Source organism: Salvelinus sp. IW2-2015, linkage group LG1, assembly GCF_002910315.2.
Source record: "Salvelinus sp. IW2-2015 linkage group LG1, ASM291031v2, whole genome shotgun sequence".
Taxonomy (NCBI): domain Eukaryota; kingdom Metazoa; phylum Chordata; class Actinopteri; order Salmoniformes; family Salmonidae; genus Salvelinus; species Salvelinus sp. IW2-2015.
In genome coordinates, this window is record NC_036838.1 from 45,509,223 (window position 1) to 45,529,947 (window position 20,725).

Genomic DNA, 20,725 nt, shown 5'->3' on the forward strand with positions numbered 1-20,725 from the left:
GAGGGATACCCAAGTATCGTAGAATCCAGTATGTTTTATCAACACAGAGTCTACAAGAGTATACTTGGTGAGGGTTGGGAAAATCAAAAGTCCGAGAAGTCAGCGACATACTCCCAGCTAGTCAAATCCATACTCATTCTCAGAACAGTGCTTACAACAATGGTAAAAGTCCCAAAGCATATAGAGATGGTTATTGGAAACCTCTTATAACATTTAAATGTATGACAGTTACATGGCCAAGCATCAGCTCCTCTCCCTCACTGCTCTTCAGTAGCCCATTATGTCCCTGACAGCAGTTGCTATGTAATGTAGTCTGGACGATAGTCAGTCCGACAGACAGACACTGAGAGGGTGTAGAGGTTTTGGCACTCTCCTCCCCCTCCTCTCGTCTCAGTGGGGACACCCCTGGAACCTTCAGAGTGTGGGCCTCCAAACTTGGCCTGGGTTTAGATAGGGGGGGGGGGGTAACCGCTCCTGTAGCGCTGCAATAAAGAGAAGCAGCCGGGGTGGGAGGGGGGGGTGAGACTGACAGACAGAGACAGACAGACCGACAGTGTGTGGGGGTCCCTGTGTGTGTAGTGTTTAGTGAGGCGTGGGCCTGACTGACGGTGTGGGAGGAATAGTGGGTCTGGTCTAGGAATGGAACTGTATTGGGGAAACATCTTTGAGAGTATCAATGTATCCCATTGAATCATGAAATGTAGCTAACTATTATTTTGATGTCAAAAAGGTCATGAGTGTATTTTGTCATTACAGAACAGAAATGTTTGCAGTGCACTCATTTTGTTTGTTTGCGTGTGTGTGTGTGTGTTATTCGCTGCGTTTCCAGGTGGAATAGCAGCGTTCGTCACCACTCCCCTGGATGTGGCTAAGACCAGGATCATGTTGGCCAAGGTAAGGCCCAATCAAGCTAACCCAGGCCGGGCCAGCTACAGGACTGTTCAACACTGTCTGTCTGCTGAGTGACGCCTCACAGACAGAAAGCCCCACAGTGAACTGCAGTTCTCTAATGTAGACAAAGCTCAGCAGAGACACACTGCCATGGAGAACAGAACAGAGTATGGACAGTGGTGACACGCACATTCACTCTGTGTTCTCCACAGCCCAGCGTTGAATGGACAGTGTTCTGTGGACATGTTTGTGTTCATGTTTAATGTTAGCTGTAGTACATCTGGACAGGCCAGAGTAGTTTCCAATGGAACGGACAGACAGGCCTCTCATCTCTCTGAGAGAGCAGGAACAGAAGGCTTGTGTCATTGTGTTAGCCTAGCTCTGCTCTGCCTGTCCTGGTATATCATGCGTTTACTCTGCTAGCTCCTGTGTTTGTCTGACTGTGTCTCTCTGTGTTATGTTAGTGGGGGTGTTGTGAGTTCAGTTGAGCCCTGTCGTTGTGTCCTTGGATAAGACAAAGTGTTCTGTGCTTTTTGTTCTCCGCGATGACAAATGAGATACTACTTTTTTACTCTGTAACACTTCAGTTGGTTAGACGTGGCGCTTGTGTGAAGATGGTGAAAACAATGTTATATGATGTGTCAAAACATTTGCCATAAACATGTTTTAGCAGGGGTTATAGAGTTAGGGGTGAGGTCGCTTGGGATTTTATTGACATAATATTATCTAGTTGTTACATGAATTCATGTTTTTAGTGCTAAAACACACAATGGAGCATTTTCTGACTCTATAAAACCCCACATAAGATCACCCATGGTAGTTAATTTCTCTTCTTTACCTCACCGGGGCCCTGAACGCCTGTTGCACAAGCCCAGACAGGACTGAGGTGTGGGGTGAAGAGAAGTGGGGGTGGAGGGGAGGAGGGCTGTTGATGGGATATGGCGGTGTTGAAGCTTGTCACATTAGTTTCCTCCTGTTCCAGAAGAAAAGTCAGAGCCAGGGGTGGGTCTGCTGGCTGGGACAGGGGTGGGTCTGGTCTGCTGGCTGGGACAGGGGTGGGTCTGCTGGCTGGACAGGGGTGGGTCTGCTGGCTGGGACAGGGGTGGGTCTGGTCTGCTGGCTGGGACAGAGGTGGGTCGTGCTGGCTGGGCAGGGTGGGTCTGCTGGCTGGACAGGGGTGGGTCTGCTGGCTGGGAAGGCTGGGTCTGCTGGCTGGACAGGGGTGTTCTGCTGGCTGCTGCTCAGAGAGACTGCTCAGACTGTTCCTCAGTGGCCAGCAGGACCTAGAAAAACACAGAACAGGGACTCTTACCATGCTGCACTGCCCACAGCCTGGCAAACAGCACTGTGTCCTCTGAAACCTGAAGATATTTCTAACGCTGCAGATATTCTAACTCTGCAGATATTTGCTTTAAAGCAGTATCCAAATCCATAGGATGTAGTGTCACAATATAATAGCCATATCTAGGAATACCAAAGTTCCAAAGGCTGGGCCTAATATAGTGTATAAGAGGTAATACACTAAGTTTTATTGTGATTCATATGTTGATGATGTAAAGAATATTTGCTGGTTGTGGTGTGTATGAGGAGCAACCAGACGCTGCATTTGACGCATTTATGAAACTACTGTTACTAAGTATGCATCCATTAAGAAAATGACTGTAAAAAATTGTTAACTTGTCCCCTTGGATTGATGAGGAATTGAAAAATTGTATGGTTGAGAGGGATGAGGCAAAAGGTATGGCAATTAAGTCTTGCAGCCCAACTGATTGGCAAACATACTGCAAATTAAGAAATCATGTGACTAAACTAAATTAAAATAAACTACACTGTGAAATAAAGGTAAATTATATAAAGAATGATAGTAAAAAGCTTTGGGGCAACTTAAATAACATTTTGGGGAAAAAAGCCAACTCGGCTCCTTCATTCATTGAATCAGATGGCTTATTCATCACAAAGCCCACTGATATTGCAAACTACTTTAATTACTTTTCATTGGCAAGATAAGCAAACTTAGGGATGACATGCCAGCAACAAACGCTGTCACTACACATCCAAGTATATCAGACCAAATTATGAAAGACAAGAATTGTACTTTTGAATTCCGTAAAGTCAGTGTAGAAGAGGTGAAAAAATTATTGTTGTCAGTCAACAATGACAAGCCACCGGGGTCTGACAATCTGGATGGAAAATTTCTGCGGATAATAGCAGACGATATTGCCACTCCTATTTGCCACATCTTCAATTTAAGCCTACTAGAGAGTGTGTGCCCTCAGGCCTGGAGGGAAGCTAAAGTCATTCCGCTACCCAAGAATAGTAAAGCCCCATTTACTGGCTCAAATAGCCAACCAATCAGACTGTTACAAACCCTTAGTAAACTTCTGGAAAAAATTGTGTTTGACCAGATACAATGCTATTTCACAGTAAACAAATTGACAACAGAATTTCAGCATGCTTATTGGGAAGGACACTCAACAAGCACAGCACTTACACAAATGACTGATGATTGGCTGGGAGAAACTGATGATAAAATGATTGTGGGGGCTGTCTTGTTAGACTTCATTGCAGCTTTTGACATTATCGATCATAGTCTGCTGCTGGAAAAACGTATGTGTTATGTCTTTACACCACCTGCTATAATCTGGATAAAGAGTTACTTGTCTAACAGAACACTTAGGGTGTTCTTTAATGAAAGCCTCTCAAATATAAGCCAGTTAGAATCAGGAATTCCCCAGGGTAGCTGTTTAGGCCCCTTGCAATTTTTACTAACGACATGCCACTGACTTTGAGTAAAGCCAGAGTGTCTATGTATACATGTCAGCTACTACAGTGACTGAAATGACTGCAACACTCAATGAAGAGCTGCAGTTAGTTTCAGAGTGGGTGGCAAGGAATAAGTTAGACCTAAATATTTCTGAAGCTAAAAGCATTGTATTTGGAACAAAACACTCACTAAACCCTAAACCTCAACTAAATCTTGTAATAAATAATGTGGAAATTGAGGAAGTTGAGATGACTAAAGTGCTTGGAGTAACCCTAGATTGTAAGCTGTCATGGTCAAAATATTTTGATGCAGTAGTAGCTAAAATGGGGAGAAGTCTGTCTATTATAAAGCGATGGTCTGCCTTCTTAACAACACTATCAACAAGGCAGGTCCTACAGGTCCTAGTTTTGTCACACCTTGACTACTGTTCAGTCCTGTGGTCAGGTGCCACAAAAAAAGGACGTAGGAAAATTGCAATTGGCTCAGAACAGGGCAGCACGGCTGGTCCTTGGATGTACACAGACAGCTAATATTAATAATATGCAGGTCAATCTCTCCTGGCTGAAAGTGGAGGAGAGATTGACTTCATCACTACTTTTATTTATGAGAGGTAGAATGCACCGAGCTGTCTGTCTAAACTACTGGCACACAGCTCGGACGCCCATTCATACCCCACAAGACATGTCTCTTCACAGTCCACAATGTCCTCACAGTCACCAAGTCCAGAACAGACTATGGGAGGCACACAGTACTACATAGAGCCATGACTACATGGAACTCTATTCCACATCAAGTAACTGACACAAGCAGTAAAATTAGATATAAAAAAACAGATAAAAAACACCTTATGGAACAGCGTGGACTGTAAAGCAACACAAGCATTGCCACAGACACATGCATACACACACACACACACACACACACACACACACACACACACACACACACACACACACACGCACTATACATACATGGATTTAGTACTGTAGATATGTGGTAGTGGTGGAGTAGGGGCCTGAGGGCACACAGTGTGTTGTGAAATCTGTGAATGTATTGTAATGTTTTTAAACTTGTATAAACTGCATTAATTTTGCTGGACCCCAGGAAGAGTAGCTGCTGCTTAGGTAGCAGCTAATGGGGATCCATAATAAATACAAAAACAAATACTGCTGGGCACACAAAAACACACAGGGTGATTTACAGTCCAGGCCGCAGTTATGCTAACCCCGCACCCCACCCTTCACTTCCCCTCTCTTTAATCACCCTCCCATTCCTCTTGCCACGCTAGTCCCTCCCCCCCTCAAGCTTAACTACTTCTCCCACTCCCCAATCCTGATCCCACTCCCCCCAATCAAGACCTCTGGCATAAAACTGCAACAGGTGGAGTGTGGGCGGTGGGTGGTTATGGGTGTCACCTGTGTTGCCACCGATGTCTGTGTGGGGAGGAGTGGGAGGAGGTTGGATGGGCGATGAAGACTAAACAGGGTGTCTGTCCAAGTGGCAGGAAGTGGAGGAAACTATCCATCTATCGTCACGTCTCTTAATTGTTCTTTCTCTCTCTCTCTTAGGCTGGGACTAGTACAGCGAGTGGAAACATCCCACTGGTGCTGTTAGATGTGTGGAAGACTAGGGGCTTGACGGGGTAAGTATGGCCCATCACACGCTGCTGTTCTGGGGGAACCTGAGGACTAGGCTGGGGTAGCCTTTTGTACCTATGTACACATTTCAACAAGTGTCTCTGACTAGGTATCCCCTTCCCCTTTCTATTGTTGAAAGACTGTGTTTGTTAAAATCTTAAACCATTTCTCTTAGCCTGTACATTTTTTTTGACTTTGCATTATCTGATTTAAAGTCCTACAGTTTTTCGCATAATCAGGTTTGCCTGCTGGTAGGAACACTAGTCAGGGGACATAAATTCAGCGCAGAAACCTGAAAAATTTGAATTAAGAGCTTTCCAAGAGACATAACTTTTCTGAATAGTCCTATTGATTAAGACATTAGTAGGGCCAACGGTACGGTTTATGTGTGGAGCTGAATGTGTGATGTGTTTATGACATCTCCTAATGAAAAGGCCAGGTCAGGAGGGAATGATGGCCTGCCAGCCCTAAACCAAACAGCCCTGTGAATAATAGTCTGGTGTGTATGAGCAGCCATCATTTAGTTAAGATATACAGGTCCTGATGTTAATAGCAGATTTGGTTTGGGTTGGTGCCAAAAACAGTCTCTCAGGCACTATCAGAGATTGTTTGAGTAGGCTGCAGTAATGGAATCTAATCAGAGAGTGCAATTATGTTGGGAAGAGGTTCTGATTCAACATTAACTGGCTGTTTAATAACCCCCGGGTAGTTCCTTAATCACACTCGGCTGGGGAGAGAGAAGACCAGGGACGGGGTGGGCTTCAACACACTCGGCTGGGGAGAGAGAAGACCAGGGACGGGGTGAGCTTCAACACACTCGGCTGGGGAAAGAGAAGACCAGGGACGGGGTGGGCTTGTTATTGAATGGCTCTTATGCTCATGAAGCCGTCATACAGAGGGATCCCTTGTAGAAAAGTCTCTACCCTAAGCCTCCCAGCTGCCTCGACAACCCGCCCCTAATTGAAAGAGTATTCTTTGATGTTCCCTGTTTTCTTTGATATTTTGTCTCTCTTTTTCTGGTCTTTTTTTCCTTCTCTTCTCTAACTCTTGGTTTACTGATAAGATAGCTGCAGAGGGAGGTTTTCTGTACAGCTGAAGGAGCAAGCATAATAAACCGTACGATACACACAGTCTCTCTGGGACAACCAGAGGAAGGAAAAGCAGTGTCGTGATTCCATAGGGAAAAAACTTGGCAGTTACGCCGGGGCTGGGGCTTTAAAGCTTTAATTATGGTAATAGGCCCAATTGCAGTCTAGTGAAGCCATAAAGTGCTTCCATCTGTTTGCTGTGCACCAGAGCCCTGCCTAGCCCTGCCTGTCTGCCTTACAACTGGGTTAGACCAACGTTACACACCTCCTCACCACACTAACCAAAACACATCGACAGCCAGGACCTCCCCACACCAACCAGAATGAAGCTGAAACACGCCAAAACAATGTAAACCTGAGTTCAGCAAGTCCACTCCACTTCGCATGACCTAACCCTACTGCTCAGACTTTGAACCCAACTGTCTGCTCCAGGGTTGGGGTCAATTCTGAATTGAATTGCAAATTGCATTTTAATTCCAATTCTTGAATTGTAATTGATTTTGAATTGGCCACAACCCACAGGTGAAGAATTTAAATAGAATGTGAATTAAAGGAAGTAGAATTTAATTGAATGAAATTCAAATGGCTTATTTATTCTACACATCACCATAGACATTTTTATTTTGACCTCCATGTATGGTTACCAATACCATGTAGCATAAGGTTGAAACATTCTAGGATCATGTTATGGGTTGTCTATAATAATTCATAATTCCCTTTTAAATATCAGAAAAAACACTGCAGTATGGAAGGGAACAATATAACATCTCATGACAAAGAAAAATTATGTTTGACATCTTTGAGTTATAATAAAATGTATTGATTGTATTCTTTGCATTAATCAGTGGCAAAATATTTGTCAAATTAATGAGATTCATGTCTCACTTGAATTGCTTTGAATTCAATTGTACTTCCTTCCATTCAAATTCAATTCAAATTCTGCTTCCTGTAGTGCGTGGCCAATTCAAATTCATTGTTTGAATTTAATTAAATTCCGACTTGACCCCAACCTTGGTCTACTCATAGGAGGAAACCCAAACAGAAGCATATTGTGTGTTTACCTGTCAACTATACCGCCTGTTCTCCTTAATGCAAAGGCTTCCACCATAGTCACTTCATAGGAGGTGAAAGCTCTAATGGTGAGTGACTACTGTCCACTTCTTTCACATTAGTGCAGATGAAGGTGAAATGATGCATCTCCTTTGAGCAGATCATTAATGAGAAGAAAAGTGCTCCTGATTTAAAGGAGATTAAGACATGTGGTGTATCTAAGACCACTGGTTCTCAACATGATTAAGACCAAAGCCTGTGATGAGCAGCTCTCTCTCCTGCTGAGGACTCGGGTATTTTAGGCTGTGCGGTTAGGAGGCTGTGAGGTGATTGGCCGGTGATCAGGGCCTGACTGATCTGTGTGGCTGGCGGGCTGCTGATGTCAGTGAGTCAGCGAGCCCCAGGGGTTTATGGGAGAAGTTCAGCCATCTTGTTCCACAGGTGGTGCTTCTCCCAGACAGGAAGTGACACACTGTTGTGAGCCAGAACATGTGGAGGTGGTCTGGAGAATTTAGAGTCTTAGAACACTTTAAGAACTGTGCTGACCCATTGCCAAAACAATCTTTCACATGGGCAGATACTGATAATGGGACATTATTTTCTGTCTATTGCTTTCCTTGGCTTGTTGTTAGGAACAACATTGGCTTCAGTCAGGCACTGGCAGCCTACCACATGAACATTTCGAAAAGAACTGTATTTTGATATATAACACGTGTGATGGAAAAGGTTGAGATTCACACATAGTGGGTGTTAACTTCTATTTCAGTCGAGGGTGATAACTCTGCAAAGAGCAAACTGAAGGGCAGGATGACAAGCTTCGAGAAATGTCCCCTTGCTCATTTGTTCCAGCTTAAGCATTTACACACCCACACGCGCTCACACACACACACGAGCGCAGCCTCTCCGAAACACCCGATCCGACTAGCAGCATTCCTAAACGTGCAGTTCTGTAAATGGCTGGGATAGTTGAGAGATCCCTGACGTGCTTGGCACCTTGTACAGATTTGCAGTTGACAAAATTGATGTATTAGCGGTTAGACCATTTGTGACCCCATTTCTAAATGGAGGGCCATAAAACCTCAGCACAGCCCCCACAGGTGTCCCAGGCCTCTGGGGCCTGTTGTGTTACGTAGGTCAGCCCTGGAGCATCCAAGGCACTGAGAGCAGTTCGAGCTGCTGGCCAGAGCAGAGGCAGGGCAGACAGATCGACGAACCGACCGAGGAGTGTAGGGGCGTAGTGGCAGAGTGGGGGTTCTCAGTAAGCAACAAAACAGTCCAATGGATAGGACCCATTATATTTCCAGTCTGTGGGGAGAGAGAGAGAGTAAATGCTATAGTGTGTGGAGAAGAGAGAGGGAGAAAAAGAGAGCGAGGAATGACTGGGCTGATCCGGGGTGTGAGAGCTGAGCCAGTTGAGGGGGCTGTTGCTGGACGGCCGCACGGATGGACAGCAGAGGGACGTGTGTGGATGTCATCTGGCCATCAGTCAGGCAGACAGATCAAGCTCCAGGGAGGCCCATCAGGGGGTTCAGCAGTAATCCACAAAACAGCTGTGTGGAAAAGGGCCTTGGGAGACTGGCGTACTCTCATGGCCTGTCACCATCCCCTGACCTCCACAACATCAACAGTCTGGAGAGTCCCCTAACTTCTAAAACTTTCTTTGAAACAGCTTTCTACTCCCCTAGCTTCTAAAACAGCCAATCCACTCCCCTGTCTTCTAAAATGGACTCAAAAACATCCTCCCCAGTCTCCTGTCTTCAATAACTGACTCTAAATCATCCTCCCCAGTCTCCTGTCTTCTAAATTTGCCTTCAGAACAGCCTCTCCAGTCTCCTAGCTTCTAAAACTGACTCAGAAACAGCTTTTCTGTTCCTTAGCTTCTGAAACTGACTCTAGATCATCTTAATAGGCCCCTGCTCCCTAAAATAGCATGAAATCCTTCTCAGAACATACATTTTAGCAGAGAAACATGGAACAAGACCTAGTCAAATGTTACTCTTGCATAATACCTGATGCAATTTTGTCTGTCTTTTCAGTCTGTTTTCTGGCAGTATACCTCGAGTCACGTCCATCAGTCTGGGAGGTTTTATCTTCCTGGGTGCTTATGAGAAGGTCCGACGCACCCTGCTATAAAGACCCTGTCCCTGGCCTGGGGATGAGGGCAGGTGGGAGAGGGCCCTGTGCTGTGCTGACCCAGCCTGAACTGGCCCCGAGGAGGGACACCTGGTGTGAGTCATCCCTGATCGCATTACCCAGAGGTCTGCGTTCCTGCTCATCAGTGCGCTGCAGATTGAGTTTAACTGAGTGAATTCCATTTTAACAGCAAGGATCGCATATCTCTGAGCCGAGTATCTTCACTATGACCATGTGAGTGGAAATGGTATTAAAAGCCATATTTTTACACTATGAAAGTCTTAGTGATTATTTTTGTTCAATGTCACCGCTTTCTCCAGTTCATTGTCTAAAGCTGGGTAGTTAAATGGTAGAATAATCACCTCACAGTAGTTTGTCCGTCCAAGGTTACTGCTCTCCGTTATTCAGTATGGGAATACGGTGAACAAAACCACCTGCATTGAAGAGCCACCAGGGAGCCATTCAGACATACTGTATCTCAGCTCAGAAAGCCTATTAGAGAGGAAGCATCATTAGCTCATCCACCTGCAGGCTGTCATCTCAGTGCTAGATGGGGCCTGTGTTTCTGCTGGATTAAACACTAATTTACTACAGGATTTGTCACAACTGCCGCCACATTAATGCAGATGGATGGACAATGTACTTTAGCCAACTTCCATCGAAGGGATAGTACTAAAACATGTACAATTTAATTGACCGTTTTTTCCTAGTATTAAAAACAGGACATCCTGAATAGATGAACCTTTTACTCTAATGCATTGGTGAACATCGAGTATTGAGTATGCATCAAAATGTTTCTTGGAATATAAAATAGTTTTTTCAAAAACAGGTCAATTTACACTGGGGCCATGTTTTGTAATTAACTCCCATTGTGTCCTTCAGATGTCAGTTGAGGGGGAAGGTAAAGACCATTAAAGCCTGGGAGAGCGACAGGGAGATGAATGTTACACAGGTGGGAGTGTTTGTCACAGCCCGTCACACATTTGGTTGGTACACCAGAGGGCTAAGTCCTGTCCTGGAGGCTGTCAGTCAACGTCCCTCATCCAAGTCTATAATTTACAATTAAAACCTGGCTTTAGAGATGAACCTCCAATGTATTTGCATAGAGGCAGAAGCAACATGAATGATGTCAATACTTTTGACAAACCTGCTAATTCAAGTAGTCTATATCATTTTGCTTTGCCTGGCCCACTTATTAATTTGAGACATTATTGAACCACAAAGGCAAGGAAAAACACACTCCACAAAATGTGATTTTATTAGACACTTTAATGTTTAAACTTTGACATTGGTACAATGGATTCAGTTTATTGAAATAAATTACTGCATGTCACCCCGTGGGATGATATGACAACTGACTGACCATCTAGAATTCCTGTTCTCTAAAGAATATGCTAAAATGTCAAACAAATTTGAGCCTTTGATACCGCAAATAGCAAGTGTTTACAGAAAAAAAATGCATACATTGGAAAATGTAATTCTGTTTAATCTGACATTCAGTGTATCCTGGCCTAGAGACGGGGCATTTTTCCTAGGTTTGGCAAGAGTACATTTCACAAGTTTCCCAGCAGTAAGCAGTTTTATAAAATGAAGAGATTCTGTTTGTACCAGTCAATAGTTCCTGAATGATTAAACAGGTTGTACTAGTACCATAATGATGACGATGTGTGGTGCTATGACAAAGGCTAAATACTGGCCATTCCCTGTGTGAACAACAGTGTGACAACTGTCTCAAAATGCCTCCTGGTGCGAGTTCCTCATTCCCTTTACAGCATGGCAGGTTCATGGTATAGCTGAACATATTGGGATGGGGGGACTAATGATTTTAGAAGTTGGACCAACATTCATGACAAATGTGAATTCAAAGGATCTGGGCCTTTAGTTGAACAAAAGAAAATAAATGGGAGCTGAGGCACCGTGGAGGACGTAGTCCCTAAACCAAAGCCAACTGAAGTGCAGTGGTGGTCAGTACCTTGACATTCCATTGCTATGTCAGAAATGTGACATGTTTCCTGACTAAGAATTCTTACATTCCTATTGGGTATGAGTAGTACAAAAGTGCTTAAACATACAAAACCTAAACCCCCCTTGTTCCATGTTGTACCCAAATCAAAGCCCTTCCTTCATAAAATATGAGTTATGGTTTAAGGCCATGATGGGCAGCGTTTGCATTTGTCAAACAACATTCAAGTGCAATAAAGTGTTCCATGGTATGACAAAGAGTGTACCGATAGCTCTCACATCTCTGCTATACTAAGAGTCTGGTTAGTGGTTTCTTTGATCATGCAATAAGGCACGGCAGTTGAAGCAGGTAGGTAGAGGCTGACAAGGCTTGTTAAAGACAACAAAAAATACCATCACTCCGTTCCTTGTCATGCACAGAATAATTTCAAATACTCTTTGTAAAAGTTATATAATATACATGAAAACTCTTATGTACAGTCAATTGTCCAATGGTATAGCTCTCTCTCTTTCACACATTACTCTACATTTGCATGCTTCAAATGCAAGTCACATTTAGGAGCTGAGATTGGTTGGCACCTCCCAGGAGAAGGTTTTCAGTATGTACAGCTCAGACGGGACACCACCCACACAAGCGCCGCCTTCAAAACTCCAGACGCCCCTCCCTGCTCCTGCCTCGTTAGTCCAAACAGGGGACAGGATCAGCTCTTGGCCTCTCTGTTTGAGGTAGCAGTTCCCAGTGCAAAGAACAAGTCCACTCAGGGCTAGTGAGTCTGCTAGTGTCAGGGTGGGGAGAGCCTGCTGGTCACTGGCTCTCCTGAGGGGGGTGCATGGCTCTGGAAGGCTCTGGGAGCATGTCCATTAGAGAGGAGAGTCTGTCTGAGCTCTGGCTCACAGTCTGTGTCCAGTGTGTATTGGCTTGTTACGGGGCCGAGTTTCACCGGCTTGTGGAAGGCCTCCTCTTGGGAAAGGGAGCACACTAACGTCGTCTGTCCCGTCCTGTTCACTGAGCAATCTGGGAGGGAACACCGAGAGAGAAGAGAACACACAATCAAGACCCCTATCTGTGCAGAGCTCAAGGCTATGGATTGCATCCATATTGCTAATTTGACATTATGAAGCAAGGATCGGAATTCTGACCCCTAATTCCTCCCAGACCGTTCCTTGCCGAAAGGTACAGCATCCCGGGACAAGACCCGACCTGCTCCTCTGAGTCAGGCAGCGACGGGAACTCAATGCGGCTTTTCATCAAATTCCCTTCACTGTGATTTGTCATGGGAGGCTGGTCTACACAGCTAAGGGCTCCATCCATAACATAATTTCTACCATTCCTCATCTTGTCCTCAACAGTGTGGAATAGAAAGAGCACTCTACCTTTTCTGTCGTTGTGGTTTCTGGGAAACGCAGGTGGCTGGGCGTCCCTTCTGACTCCATTGGAGGTCCCGTTGCAGAGGGAGGCGGTGTAGTGTCCTGTGTCCACCCCTAAGGGTACAGGTACGCTGTAGTCCATGTGGTGGAGGTGTTGTTGGTACTCTAGGCCTACAGGTCCCAGCCCCTGGGGGAGGTAGTCTGAGTCTGACTTGGAGTAGCTATTCCCATTCTCCATACACTCTGTACACACTACAGCCTCACCGTAACCTAGACCAGACAGAGAGAACGTCATTATTACCACGCCCACCCTTTTCCACAATTTCATGAATTTAGAGGCGATGTAAAGAAAACATTCACTGATCAGTCATGGGTGAGTATTGGAGGTTCATATGGAAACCAAACTGAACACACTACCTGTGTGTGTGTTGGGCAGAGGTCCACCACTAGCCTCCACACGGACACACACATCCTGGCGCTCCGAGAGGGTCCCCTGGGAGGACAGGTAGCTGGGGACGTCCGGGGGCACGTTGGTCTCATCTGGGAGGGGAGAGAAACCATCATCAGCACAAACTACGGTCACCAACGTAACACATGGATGGTGAACAGCCATTCCCTGTGATGAGTAGAACTACATGAGCGCCCTCTCACCTGTGTTGGTGACGCTGCACTCCTCGCTCTTCTTGCGCGTCTGGTAGATGATGCACACCCACACCAGAGAGGTCACCACGATGCTAGTCACCACAGCGATGACGATGATGCCCACCGTGACGGTGCTGGGGCCAGGCGACGTGGCGCAGGCGGTGTGACGGTGGCGGACACTCAGCTGGCTGTGGGCGCGCTCCGTGCCCAGCCTGTTGGACATGACGCACGTGTACCTCCCAGCGTCCTCTACGGCGGCGCTGCCGATGACCAGCAGCTGGTTGCCGGGGGTAAAGTGGTGTCGGTCGGAGGGGCGGAAGGGCTGGTCGTTCCTCAGCCAGGTGATTTTGGGTAGGGGGCTGCCTAGCGCCTTACACTGCAGGACTACAGTCTCCCCCACCACCACACTACGGTCCTCCAGGTCCTGGGCCAGGTGGGGCGTCTCTGTAGACGGGAGGGGTCACAGGTCAAAGTGTAGTCATCCCACCAGAGCAGACTGGTCAATCCCAACTCTACTCAACATCAAACTACACAATGACAACTGGTAATGGTCCATTATGCTTTGTTCAACAGAGTGATATAGAGCACCATGATCTCACTCGGTCTACTCCACCTCTTCAGACTGGGCCTCAGCTCTGACTTTTCTTTCCACATGCATGACTAAATATTACAAAGCCACTCCTGAGTGCTGCTGCTATCTCGTGTCCCTGGGAGGAGTTGTTCTGGACTAAAAGCACTACATAAGGTAGAGTAGACCAAGCCCTTACACATCCACAGTACTTGACTATATGTGATCTCATCAAATTCACATAGCTGTAGACCAAGCCCTTACACGTCCAATACAAGCCCCTCTAGGAGAATGGAGGCTTGCGGTCTCCCTCCCACCCTGAGGAGAGGGGTGAGAACGGTTAACAAAAACCCCTCTGTGAAGTCCCTCTATCCCACCCTCCCCCATCTGACCCCTACCCTGACCTCTGACTTCGAGGAAGGCCACAGCTGCCAGAAGCATTTCATTCTAGGACCAAGGCTCACCAGTTTATAGCTGGCTTTAGAGAAGTTTACTCAGTTTTCCTTTTTAGACTTAGTATCTATATTATGGTCATGTGAAGGTAAGCCATGCATCCTCAAACATTGAGGGCTGTGTGTTAGTTAGGTGGCATGAAGCATTATGTAGGAAGCATGCATGAATGCTAACTGGCCAGATGAATGTGATGTATGTACAGGGCAGGGGAGACTGGTGGGAGGCGCTCTAGAAATAATAATAATTGTGAACTAACACTCGCACTTGCCTCCCCCCATTACTAGCTCTGACTTTACTGATAGCTACTGTATTGAGGAAAAATGTACTTACTATGACTGATGTGATTGTCCCACCTAGCCATCTTAAAACGAATGCACTAAGTCTCACCTAGCCATCTTAAAACGAATGCACTAACTAAGTCCCACCTAGCCATCTTAAAACGAATGCACTAACTAAGTCCCACCTAGCCATCTTAAAACTAATGCACTAACTGTAAGTCCCACCTAGCCATCTTAAAACGAATGCACTAACTGTAAGTCCCATCTAGCTATCTTAAAAACTAATGCACTAAGTCCCACCTAGCCACCTTAAAGCGAATGCAGTAACTAAGTCTCACCTAGCCATCTTAAAACTAATGCACTAACTGTAAGTCCCACCTAGCTATCTTAAAACTAATGCACTAAAACTAAGTCTCACCTAGCTATCTTAAAACTAATGCACTAAGTCCCCCTAGCCATCTTAAAACTAATGCACTAACTAAGTCCCACCTAGCCATCTTAAACTAATGCACTAACTGTAAGTCCCACCTAGGCATCTTAAAACTAATGCACTAACTGTAAGTCCACCCTAGCCATCTTAAAACGAATGCACTAACTGTAAGTCCCACCTAGCCATCTTAAAACTAATGCACTAACTGTAAGTCCCACCTAGCCATCTTAAAACTAATGCACTAACGTAAAGTCCCACCTAGCCATCTTAAAACTAATGCACTAACTGTAAGTCCACCTACCATCTTAAAACGATGCACTAACTAAGTCCCACTAGCCATCTTAAAACTAATGCACAACTGTAAGTCCCACCTAGCCATCTTAAAACTAATGCACTAACTGTAAGTCTCACTAGCCATCTTAAAACTAATGCACTAAAACTAAGTCTCACCTACGCCATCTTAAAAAGAATGCACTAACTAAGTCCCACCTAGCCATCTTAAAACGAATTCACTAACTGTAATCCCACCTAGCCATCTTAAAACTAATGCACTAAAACTAAGTCCCCCTAGCCATCTTAAAACGAATGCACTAACTGTAAGTCCCACCTAGCCATCTTAAAATTAATGCACTACTGTAAGTCCCACCTAGCCATCTTAAAACTAATGCACTAACTGTAAGTCCCACCTAGCCATCTAAAATGAATGCACTAACTAAGTCCCACCTAGCCATCTTAACAACGAATGCACTAAGTCCCACCTAGCCATCCTAAACGACGAAGTGCACTAACTAAGTCCACCTAGCCATCTAAAGCGAATGCACTAAACTAAGTCCCACCTAGCCATCTTAAAGCTAATGCACTAACTGTAAGTCCCACCTAGCCATCTTAAAACTAATGCACTAACTGTAAGTCACTCTGGACAAGAGCGTCTTCTAAATGACTAAAATGTAAATGTATGGGAGGCTGAGCTCATTGTAATGGCTGGAATGGCATAACTGGAACGCAGTCGAACATGTAGTTTCCATGTTTGATACTGTTCTATATACTACAATGAGCCCGGCCTCCCATACATTTACATTTGAGTCCTCCTATAGCTCCTCCCACCAGCCTCCTCTACTAGAAGGGCGTGGGGCGAGGCTGCCAGTAGGCGTGGGGCGAGGCTGCCAGTAGTAATAGGGGGGAAAAATCTATACAGTTACATATCGCAATATTATTTTGGACGATATTATATTGATACTTTGACTTCAAGTATATATATTTTTGTGCCAAAACTACAGTATCCTGTTCTCCATCTTTTTAAAATAGTGAGCCAACATGTTTTCAGCACTTTTATTTCCATGACTGATCAACACTCGTTTTCTCATGAGTCTCTGCAGCAGAGAGCAATATGTTTGGAACATCATATAGAATCGTGAGAATCGCAATACATATCGTATCGGCACAATGTCATATTGTGAGGTCCCTGGCAATTCCCAGCCCTAGTGACCAGCAGTCAGTCTTACCCAGCACGGTGAGGGTGGCGTTGGCAGACACGGTGCCCGCTGTGTTTTTGGCGGTGCAGCTGTACACGCCCATGTCCCCCGGCTTGACGTTCATGATGAAGAACACGTCATCATCCGGCATCACGTGCATCCGCCGCTCGCGCGCCGCCGGGAAGTCCGTGCCCCCATCCTTCTGCCAGGCAATCTGGGGGGTGGGGTGCCCCTCAGCAGCACACTCAAGCTTGGCAGTGGTGCCCGTACGGATGGTGTTGTCTGCAGGGGTCTTAACAAATGTAGGCAAGACTGTGGGAAAGGAAGATATGACACACTGGGTTAGCCACAACAGAGAAGTACAGAGCTTAACACAAGAGTCTCTGTTTTAGGGAGAGGGTTTGATTTGGGTGGGAAGGGCAGCCAATCACTCAGCATCTGTTGGCCAAACTGACAGGGCGTGTAATAGATGGGCACTGTCAGCTCCACAATGCGCCTAAATCAATTTGTTCCAAATTCCACCCAGAAACTCACACACAGAGACATGCAGAGAGACTCACACACAGAGACATGCAGAGAGACTCACACACAGAGACATGCAGAGAGACTCACACACAGAGACCTGCAGAGAACCTGCACACACACAGAGACATGCAGAGAGACTCACACACAGAGACACACACAGAGACAGAGACTCACACACAGAGACATGCAGAGAGACAGAGACTCACACACAGAGACATGTAGAGACACACACAGAGACAGAGACTCACACACAGAGACATGTAGAGAGACTCACACACAGAGACATGCAGAGAGACAGAGAGACTTTGTTCAAGCTAAGAATTACCCCTAATCTTACCACTAAAACAACACTTGAGTTTAACTGGGCAAAATATGTGCTGAATCAACATATTACAGAGAGAAAAGGATCTCACGCATGCAAACAAACACACATTCACAATTCTATCTATATAAAGCAGTCATACTGGGAGACAGTTAACCCTTCAGGGCCTGGCGGCGTACCGTTGACAGTGAGGCGGGCCTGGGTAGAGTAGGAGGAGCCAAAGTGGTTGGTGATGATGCACTGGTATCGGCCCTCGTGGGTGAAGGTCACATGACGCAGGTGCAAAATGGTGGTGTACTCCATCACCCCCCCGTGGTGAGCGCGCAGGTGGGCGAGGTTCTCCACCTCTGCATGGCGGAGCAGCTCCTGGTCTTTGCGCCAGGCGAAGGTCATAGGTGAGCTGCTGCTGCTGGCCGCCGTGCACGTGAAGCGCACGTCACTACCCAGAACCGTCACTGTGGTCTCTGGCTGCACCATGATCTGGGACTTAGGCAGGTCATCTACAGGAAGAGAGAGATGGAGGGACAACAATAAACCTACATAAGCATTATTCTTTGTAACCAAATGTTTTCTCAGTGACAGAAGATATGTATACTATACATACAAACAAACGAAGGATTAGCACATCACAGATCAAACAGACACAGTGAACCTACATCAAAACACTTGAACAATATCACACACACACTGTAAACAAGCAAGAGCTGGAATGTAAAACACCATCTGGTCTTAGCTGCTGGCTGCACAGTCTGACAGAAAGCCCTAACACACACGCATTACTCACCACAGACAAAGCTCTCTGGCGGAGCCTGGAAGATGCTGGTACCCTTCAGGGTTTCAGGATGGGCACAGGTAGCCTCTACGCCCGTCTGTAGCCCTCGGGTCAACAGCCACTCAGGGAACCAGTGGAGCTGACAGTCACACAGGAAACTGTCACTCTGGATGAGCCTGGGAGGGGGGGGGGGGGGGGGGGACTGTTAGGACTGAAGAGTTTGTCATTCTCCTTTAAAGACTTGCTTTGATCTGAAAGAATGAACTGCGGCAGTATTGTGTAGCCATATCATAACATTGTGAAGACAATCACAGTTTCCAGAGACTAGTGTGAGGAGTGTGTATATGTTCATCATTGCAGACTCACAGGTTCCTGAGGCTCCTCATCTTGCTGAAGGCCTCTGGCTGAATAGAGCGCGGATGGCGTTCTTCTCCCAGGTTCCTGTTGAGACATTAAACAGAGGGCCACCCATCAGCACTGACAAAGGGGACACGGGAACACACACAGCGGTGTCACGGCCAGCAAGGGCTTACTTTAAACAAGGTGGAAAGATTCAGGCGTTTAAGACCAATGTCACTTTCCAGCTTTTCAAAATCACTTTTTTTCCCCTAACGGTCAGTCTGTGAAAGAGCTTATATAAATTCAATTTCTTGTACCAAACTGACCATATGCTCAATAACTTTTCTCCCTTGCACCAGGGAAAAAGACCAAAGTTGAAGCTGCCTCTAACGAGAGGGAAGCAGCTTGCCCCACAAACTGCCTGTCTTCTCCTTTAACAAAGACGCTATTTCATTTCTAACAGCCCTCTTAGGCAGCTACTTTTGGCAGCCGCACTTGGGGGCGTGCAGTGCATTGTGGGATACTCACAGGTGCTCCAGGGCCTCCAGGCCTGAGAAGGCTTTCTTGGCCACCGACTTGATCTTGTTTCCAAACAGAGTTCTGCAATTTCCAAACATGAAGGGCGCCGATAAACGGGAGAGAAAGTGAGAAAGTGAAAGAGAGAGGAGGAAGGGGTAAGGGAGAAGAAGAGGGGGAGAAATGCACAATTAGTGTGGTTGAATCTGATAAGACCAGAAGATTCAGGTATTGGAAATCCGAACTGTGTGGAGATTAGGAGGGTGAGGGACTCGGGGCCCCGGCCCTGCTCTTCAAAGACCACTTTTATCTTTATTAGTATTTAATAGCGATGACAGGGGGGGGCTGAGCCAGGGGGGGCCACATGAAAAGCAGGTTGTCTCACTGAGGGACAACACAGCTTGTAGAGTAATAAAAGTAGCCTTGTCAAGGCGGGTTCAAGCAAGGAACAAGCAGCTCTGGGGGTCTAATCCCAGCCGCTCTTCAAAAGACACCTCTACCCTCCCTCCTTCTCCCCTTCCGTCCGTCCGTCCCTCTTTTCCCTTCTCTCTGCCTTCCTTCCCAAGAGGAGCGGATGTACACAGTTGGCTGGTTTAGAGTTAAGACCCCTGCATCAGAACCTTTCAATCCTGTCACACCTCCTCCACTCTCCCCTTCTATATGGACCCACTGAAAATCTACACAGTGCAATGTGAATACAAACCATGTTTCAAAAACCACTGGGCGTGCATCTGCTTGGTTATTACATTTGGGGGAGATTAGCTAACACTAAGATGCATGTTGATAAGAGGTATTCGTCACAGGCGTTCTATAAGAAAGCCTCTGTGTTTAGGGGGCCACCAGGCAGACGACTGGTCATGGACAGAACCTGTCAGCTCCTGACAGAGATGTCACTCACTACTGACCCCACATCAGCCAGAGGTCTATGTTTCTAGACTACAGAGGGAGACGGGCTGCACAGCAGGCTTCATCACAGACAACCACTACTCACTAAGTTACTGCATTTTTCCACCTCAAAAGAGCAATGAGAAAATAGTTTTTTTTGTGACCACTTGTGAGAGCACAAGTTAACCCAGAGCATTCTCCCATCACAATCTGGGACACAAAGTGTGTGGAGGACACTTTAATGTCCCGCCCCTCTCTCTGTTTTTCCCAGGGCTGGGGAGTGTTGTTTTCCGGCGGGATGGAAGGATTGTGCCAGCGCTGGGCCAATTTCACCCTCTTTCAGTCCCTAACAACAGGCAGGAAGGCATGGCCGTGGAGCAGAGAGAGAGGAGCAGGGCTAGAGACCGACAGAGCTGCTGAGACTCATATCCTGCAGGCTGATAGAAAAGCCTTTCAATAGGCTAGCACTCACAGGGAACGGCCTTGGTTGGACACCATCTTTTATCCCAGGATTGTTTAGGGCCCACTATGTTCATTGTGCTGTGGTTTAATAGTTATACGAGAGATCACAACAAATTGACATCGTTTAACCGTCAAGGCAGTTCAATTCCCACCAACAGACACTCTGAA

The 20,725-nt window shown here is 46.2% G+C and overlaps 1 protein-coding gene and 1 pseudogene across 5 annotated transcripts in view; one reads left to right on the forward strand and one right to left on the reverse strand.

The window, feature by feature from the left end:
* slc25a26 (solute carrier family 25 member 26) overlaps positions 1-9,841 on the forward strand; it is a 62,503-nt gene extending 52,662 nt beyond the window's left edge. Inside the window, exons 8-11 of one of the 5 annotated variants that reach the window (XM_023994032.2) lie at positions 830-894; positions 5,224-5,297; positions 6,002-6,093; positions 9,467-9,841. In XM_023994032.2, the coding sequence (XP_023849800.1) occupies positions 830-894; positions 5,224-5,297; positions 6,002-6,093; positions 9,467-9,738 (503 nt within the window). In that variant the 3' untranslated portion in view covers positions 9,739-9,841. Of the gene's footprint in view, positions 1-829; positions 895-5,223; positions 5,298-6,001; positions 6,141-9,466 lie in introns of all 5 variants that reach the window. The other 4 variants (XM_023994059.2, XM_023994050.2, XM_023994067.2 and 1 more) reach the window with 4 other exon arrangements.
* Positions 9,842-10,814: 973 nt separating this feature from the next.
* The window catches only part of LOC111968487 (leucine-rich repeats and immunoglobulin-like domains protein 1), a 40,406-nt pseudogene continuing 30,495 nt past the window's right edge, over positions 10,815-20,725 (reverse strand).